General features: G+C 30.9%; 2 protein-coding genes across 2 annotated transcripts in view; both read left to right on the top strand.

The window, feature by feature from the left end:
• The window catches only part of LOC107601963 (uncharacterized protein KIAA1755-like), a 22,404-nt gene extending 16,438 nt beyond the window's left edge, over positions 1-5,966 (top strand). The window contains exons 4-8 of the mRNA XM_016294336.1: positions 194-388; positions 3,019-3,142; positions 3,275-3,368; positions 5,609-5,695; positions 5,781-5,966. Of these exons, the coding sequence (XP_016149822.1) occupies positions 194-388; positions 3,019-3,142; positions 3,275-3,368; positions 5,609-5,695; positions 5,781-5,966 (686 nt within the window). The remainder of the gene's footprint in view (positions 1-193; positions 389-3,018; positions 3,143-3,274; positions 3,369-5,608; positions 5,696-5,780) is intronic.
• A 1,065-nt stretch (positions 5,967-7,031) lies between these two features.
• The window catches only part of LOC107601962 (pleckstrin homology domain-containing family G member 4B-like), a 29,661-nt gene continuing 29,192 nt past the window's right edge, over positions 7,032-7,500 (top strand). Inside the window, exon 1 of the mRNA XM_016294335.1 lies at positions 7,032-7,075. Coding sequence (XP_016149821.1) covers positions 7,032-7,075 — 44 coding nt within the window. The remainder of the gene's footprint in view (positions 7,076-7,500) is intronic.

Below are 7,500 nucleotides of genomic sequence, written 5' to 3'. Positions count from 1 at the left end.
GTATCCCGACCAAATATTGTCCGATCCTAACAAACCTTACATCAATGGAAAGCTTATTTATTGTATCTGTATCAATCTCAATTTCACAAAATTGACACTTAAGACTGGTTTTGTGCTCCAGGGTCACATATCGTCATCATGAAGTCTTTGTGATAATGAGCTGTGATGCTCAGATCTGTGTTTGTGTGTTCAGGTCTCTCTGATGAGGGTCTGCACTCGAGCCCCAGGAGGAACAGTAACAGCGCTGATGAGTTTGATCCTCCTAAACCCCCCAGCAGAGCAGCGGTGTCTCCTGGCCCGTCCGCGGCGCCCCCTGCTGTCTGTGCTCCAGCGCTGCTCTCACTCATCAACCAGGAGCTCCTGAGCTCCGGTGCTCTGACGCTTCCCGGTGCGTGGCCGGCTCGAAACCAACAAGACCAAAGAAACAGACACTCAGAATTAATCTACATATAATATTCCTTATAAAAATGAAAATAAATTGCTTTTTTTTTAAGTTCATTGCAAACCAAAGACTAAGGCTGCATGGTTAAGTGGAATAAAACCAATTATTGGGCAATTGGGCAAGTGCTGTGATTTTATTAAATACATTTATACGCTGCATTTTTCAGAGTGAAGCGAGGCACTGTGTTCTTTTACACGCTTGCAGCTCATAGTGTCTCAGGCGGCTTGATGAAAAATGACAATGAAAAAATTAAGAAGAAATTAGGCTCATTTGAAAACAAAGAAATTATAGTATATTAGTATTGTGATTTTTCTGTAAAATAAAATTATTATTATTATTTAATACAAATTTTATTTGACTGAAATAATACAGTAGCAATATTTCTTATTTTCTTTAATTTTTTTAATTTAATATTTTTATTTAGTCATTCTAATCATCATTAATAATAATAATTATATAATTATATTCAAATATTATCATTAAATTATATACTAATAAAAGTTGTATTATTATTATTTTAATTATTATTATTATTATTATCATAGTAATAATTATTATATTTAATATTATTATTATCTCTATTATTATTATTATTAGTTTTTCACCATAATGTTTTTATGTAGTAATTTTAATAATCATTAATAACAAGAATTATTATCCTATTATATTAAAATTGCATAATTATTATTGTTATTAATAATAATTATTCACAGTAGTAGTATTTATTAATAATAATAATAATAACAATAATAATGATAATATTATTATAACATGTATTATGTATTATGTATATTATGTATATGTATTATTAATATTTTTATTATCTCTTTGTAAGTCACTTTGGATAAAAGCGTCTACTAAATGCATATTATTATTATTATCTCTATTATTATTATTAGTTTTTCACCATAATGTTTTTATGTAGTAATTCTAATAATCATTAATAACAAGAATTATTATAATATTATATTAAATTACATAATTATTATTGTTATTAATAATAATTATTCATAGTAGTAGTAGTAGTATTTATTATTATTATTATTAATAATAATGATAGTATTATTATTATAATATGTATCATTATAAATCTTTTTATTATCTCCTCTTTGTAAGGAGATAATAATCCTGTATCTCCTCTTTTTAAAGCATCTGCTAAATGCATAAATGTAAAATATAATAATAATTTTACAGTCATATTAATGTATAGTGTTTTTATATAGTAATTATAATAATCATTAATAATAATTATTTTTTATATTATATTAAATTATATAACTATTATTATTATCTCCTCTTTAAAAGTCACTTTGGATAAAACGGTCTACTAAATGCATAAAAGTAAATGTAGAATATAATTATAATTTTACAGTCATATCAATATATAATCAAAGTTTTGGCAAAATCCTGCAGCCCTACAAATAAGCACATCCAACCTGGAACTGTTTAAAGGGGTCATATGATGCTGCTAAAAAGAACATTATTTTGTGTATTTGGTGTAATGAAATGTGTTTATGCGGTTTAAGGTTAAAAAACACATTATTTTCCACATAATGTACATTATTGTTTCTCCTCTATACCCCGCCTTTCTGAAATGCGTCGATTTTTACAAAGCTCATCGGTCTGAAAAGCGAGGTGTGCTGTGATTGGTCAGCTATCCAGTGCGTTGTGATTGGCCGAATACCTCAAGCGTGTGACGGAAATGTTACGCCCCTCACCATACTGTGATGATGCCCTGTCCGGCCGGAGCGACGAGACAAAAACATTAAAACCCATTACAAACGAGGCATTCGTTGCATCCAGTGGGGACGTAATTACTGATTATAATGACTTATACTGTCTTTTTACGCGTTGCGTTGCATCGCGCCGAGTAAACATAAAACCATGTCTGCATTTGTGATCAGAGAAATGACGAACAACAAGCGCTACTCTACACTGCTCAAAACTCACGTTTGAATCGTCAGTGGCAAATCATTTAAATATAAAAACGTACTTACGTGAGTCAGAACTGCCGGCATTGTAGTCTACTCTCCCAGGATCAGGACACATTCCTCTATAAAATGTGCAGCACACATCTGGATATTTGGGTTGAAGTGTTCTGGAACAGTGTTGTAAATACAACTTAACCACTGATTTCTAGCCGTGTCCTCTTTTGGAAGACCAAACAAAGTAGTTTCGCTTTCACAACGAAACACACAGCGTCTTCACGACATGACGGCGGCAGCAACAATACTACAGCGAGAATAAAAGTTACGCCTTCTTTCTTTGCGTGAACATTTGGGCGGCGTTATGCAAATCTTCCCACATAGTGATGTAGACATGTGGGGGCGTGTTAGAACGAGGCGTTTTAGGTAGGCGTGGTTGACTCTTAACTTTTATAAAGAATATCTCTTTGGATTTGAGACTTTAGTCTTTGCAACTTTACAGATCTTCTTTATGCACCAAGAGCTTGTAACACTCCAAAGAGAAAGGACCAATTGAAATTGCATCATATGACATTCAAATCACGTTTAGAATTCCCCCCAAACGGTGTTCAGTTGGGTTAATCAGGCCCTCATCTCACCGTCCTGCTGCAGGTAACCAGGACCGCGGTGGCAGAGCCGTGCTGCAGGTGTGCACCAGGAACCAGGTGTGGACAGACGCGCGCTTCACCACAAACCAGATCAGCCAGCTGCTCTGCTGCTACTGCCACAGACTGCGGTGAGAAGCGGCCCGAATCTCTCACACGCTTTACTGAATCGACATGGAAACTGTGCTCTCGCTCTGATCCGAGACAGCAGCTCATCTTTTCTTTGCAAGACGTTTCACTGAGTGTCTTGCGTTTGTTTTCAGGAGGGAGAAGCGAGACCTGGGTTTGACGGTTCTCGTTGACGCCCGCAGGCGAGCGGTCGCGTCTGCGCTCTTCTCGGCTCTGTCTGAGCTTCAGGTGAGACCAGACACAGTTCACACGTCTCAAGCCCTCGATCTTTTGTCTTTAAGACAAAAGCCATACCCATGTCAGGGACCAATGTTTTGTTGATTTAAAAGACCCAAAAGGTAAAGTTCTCGAGGACCATTTCGGGGATATCGAGAAAAAGAAAGATGAACAGTAAAATACATTTTTTTTGCAAATTATACATTTATTAAAAATATTTTACAAATATTTATCATATATAAAATATTATAAGAGCTAATAATTATAAAATTAAAAATATGCACGTTCATCCTTGTTCATCGGACAAATATGTTGAAAACACAACTAAAAAATGCTTCTTCTTTCTTCACATTCAAATATGAATTACATGAATCACGTAAATGACAGCCTGTTTTTAAAAAAATATATTAAAAAAATTAAAATTTGACAAAAACGTTGAGTAGTGTGCATCACTGGTTATTATATAGTTATCGTTTTTTTTACTATTATAGTTTGTTATAAATCTATTATTTTAATGTTTTGGATCAGTTTTTATTTTTATATTTTCCTTTTTTTATTTTAAAATTGTAGCTATTTTTTTGTGTGCATTTGTAATTTTTAATAGTTTTAGGTTTATATATATATACAGTATATATATATATATATATATAGTTTTAATTAATTCATATTTTAGTTTTAGTTATTTTAGTACATCAAGTTAAACTAAATGATAAACAAATTGTTGCTTAGGAAACTAGCTTTTTTTATACTTGATTTTATATCAAGTAATGTTTTTTTTTTTTAATGGTTTGAATTTTAGTTTCAGTTTTAGTTTGAATTATTGGCATCAATGTCTGGTTTGGTTGTTAGTCACTCCAGTTAATCACAAAGAATTGGTATAGACTTTGACAGGTGTGTAAAATCAGAATGCATCCACTCAAGTGTAAGACATTGATCTGTCCGTCACTTATTCGCTCGCTAAAGCCAGAAGCACTGCAATGCACTGAACCACGCTCTTGCATTACTGTGCTGCGATCAAACCTTTGACACGCTTTAGGACGCAGTGATGTAAGAAAAGCGTCTGTGTTCACACACTCGCGTCGAGAGGGTTCTGAGTGTAAAGTTGAGGCTCTTTTCAGCACGCTAACTGTTGTATGCATGGTTCATGTCAAATATCTGAAGGAAAGTCTGTCCTCGGGGTTTGAGACGAGGCCTGTGCAAGCATGTCTCGAAAACACTCTGAGAAAATGATCAGCCCCAGCATGCAAAAACTGAGAGAAGAGGGACGAGAAAGGAGTGTTTCTCAACTTAAATATGTTCTTATTAGCACTGTTACATGCAATAACTGATCTAAACTCTCTAGTCGTTGTAATTGTTTTTCTTTGATTTTTTCCCCCAAATGTTAAGTCTGCGCAATAAATGATCTAAACCAGGGTTTCCCAAACTGAAGGCAAAACGCAAAAAAATAAATAAATCTTAAAAATGCTAAATTAAAATAAAGAATTTTTAAAAATAAAAATCAATCAAAATACTAACAAATAATTAATTAGATTAAAATGCTAAATTAAAATAAATAATTTAAAATTAAAATCATCAAAATAAAGTATTTGCTAAAAATAAATTAAATCATAAAATGTTAAATTAAAATAAATAATTGATTTCTAAATAAAAACAATCAAAATAAAATACTAACTAATAATTAATTAAATCATGAAAATGCTAAATTAAAATAAATAATTGAAAATAAAAATCATCAAAATAAAATATTTGCTAAAAATTAATTAAATCATAAAAATGTCAAATTAAAATAAATATATAACTAAAATAAAAACTATAAGGATAAAACAATATTATGTTTACCTGCATATCATGTCACCATTAACCCACATTAGAGACCCATGAATATGTGAATGTTTTGTTAAATTATTGAAATATTAATTTAAGGAATTCAGACAAATTCAAACATTCTGACAAAAAAATTGGGAATCCCTGATTTAATATGTTTAGTCTTTGTAAATATCCATATTTTAAATTTTTCCCTAATGTTAGCCTGTACAATATGAGTTCATGAGTTGATGAAAATCAAATAATTATAAAAATGCAACATTTAAATCAAATCAAAACACTAAATATATTATTTTATTGGTTTACCTGCATGTCATGTGACCATTAACCAACATTAGAGAACCGTAAACATGCAAATGTGTTGTTAAATTACTGAAATAGAAACTTTTTGATTTATTTACACCCATTGATTTCTTCTGTCCCGCCAGACTCTCGTACCCAATGCACTTTACTCAGTTTTGATTCTGATGGACAGAGATGCAGCAGTGAAAGTGGAGCGAGACGTCTCAGTTCCTGTGAGTAAATGACTGTCTGTCGTTCTCTAGGTCTCAGTGAGTCAGTTCGTGTTTATGTGAGCTGCTCCTCTCTGTTCTTGTACAGTGTGAAGTCCTGACGTCTCTGAAAGCTCTGCAGAAGCACATCGACTCGTCGCAGCTCACCAGAGACTTTGACGGCAGCTTCCCATATGAGCACAACCACTACATTCACTTCAGACAGGTGCACAAAACAGGGCTTCATGAATGTTTTTATCAGCCGAAAACCTTTGACCTGAAATGTTCACTCTAAGCCCCCCTGAGGTTTTAATTTGATATTTCAATCATTTAACAACACACAATACATACATATATATATATGTTTTAGGGCTGTCAAGTCGATTAATCGTGATATATGTGTGTGTACTGTGTATATTTATATGTATATATAAATACACACATATATAAATTTTAGAAATATTTACATGTGTGTGTATATATATATATATATATATATGTGTGTGTGTGTATATATATGTGTTTATATATATATGTGTGTATATATATAATGTAAATATTATATTTTATGTATATCTGTTATATATTTGACATACATATATAATATGCATGTGTATGTATGTATGTATGTATATGTAAATATATATGTGTGTGTGTGTATATATATGTGTTTATATATATATGTGTGTATATATATAATGTAAATATTATATTTTATGTATATCTGTTATATATTTGTAAATATATAAATATATACATGTGTATGTATGTATGTATGTATGTATGTATGTATATATATAGTTTTTTAATTATTTAATTTATTTATTTATTCATTAGGGGTTCAAGAGTGAAGCAAATTTGATTGTTATTTAGATTTCAAGATTTTATTATGATTTTATTATTATTATAATTATTACTATTCACGGTTCTCTGAAGATTGTTAATGGTCAAATGACATAAAGGTAAACAAATATATATGTATTATTTATTTTTTTATTTATTCATTAGGGGTTCAAGCACAAAGCAAATTGTATTATTATTTAGATTTTATGATATTATTATTATTATTATTATTATTCTGCCCTAAAACTGATTGGACAGACCAAAAAAAAAAAACTTTTGCGAACTAGTCCTGGTTTTTTCATCATTGTCAACAAAACCAGTGTAGTGCTAATCTTTGATCCCTAGATCAATAATTATCCAAAAAAACTAAAACTTTAAAGAACAAAAACTTTAGTATTTGGATGGCTATAATGATAATGTAAAATATGGACGTGCAAACTTTTATAAAGATAATTAGGTATCACTGTAACAGTTATAAAGCTCAAAAAGTCTATATTTTTATGATAAATTACCTAAAATGGTCTATTTCATCCCCAATTTAGGTGTTCAGAGACTTGCTAAGTAATATCTAATATCTTTTCAACCATGCTGTTGAAGGTCTTACAGCACGTGAACCCTGATATTTATTTTATATTTTTAGGATTTAATTATTAGCTTGTCATCAACTCACTAAGCTCTGTTTGGGAAACCCTGAGCTACTTTAAATCTTTTGCATTTGTGAGGAAGAAAAATTCAAGATTCAAGAGTTTTATTGTCGTATGTGAATGAACAATGAAATTCTTACTTTGTTTACTCCTCACTTAAATTATACTTTACACATTTACATACACTTTAAAAATACACTTAAATTACACTTTACACATTTACATACACTTTAAAAATACACTTAAATTACACTTTACACACTTACATACACTTTAAAAATACACTTAAATTACACTTTACACACTTACATACACTTTAAAAATACACTTAAATTACACTTT

Source organism: Sinocyclocheilus grahami, unplaced genomic scaffold, assembly GCF_001515645.1.
Source record: "Sinocyclocheilus grahami isolate Dianchi unplaced genomic scaffold, SAMN03320097.WGS_v1.1 scaffold316.1, whole genome shotgun sequence".
Taxonomy (NCBI): Eukaryota; Metazoa; Chordata; class Actinopteri; order Cypriniformes; family Cyprinidae; genus Sinocyclocheilus; species Sinocyclocheilus grahami.
Note: the sequence above shows the minus strand (reverse complement) of the source record. Positions and strands in the feature narration are given on the sequence as shown.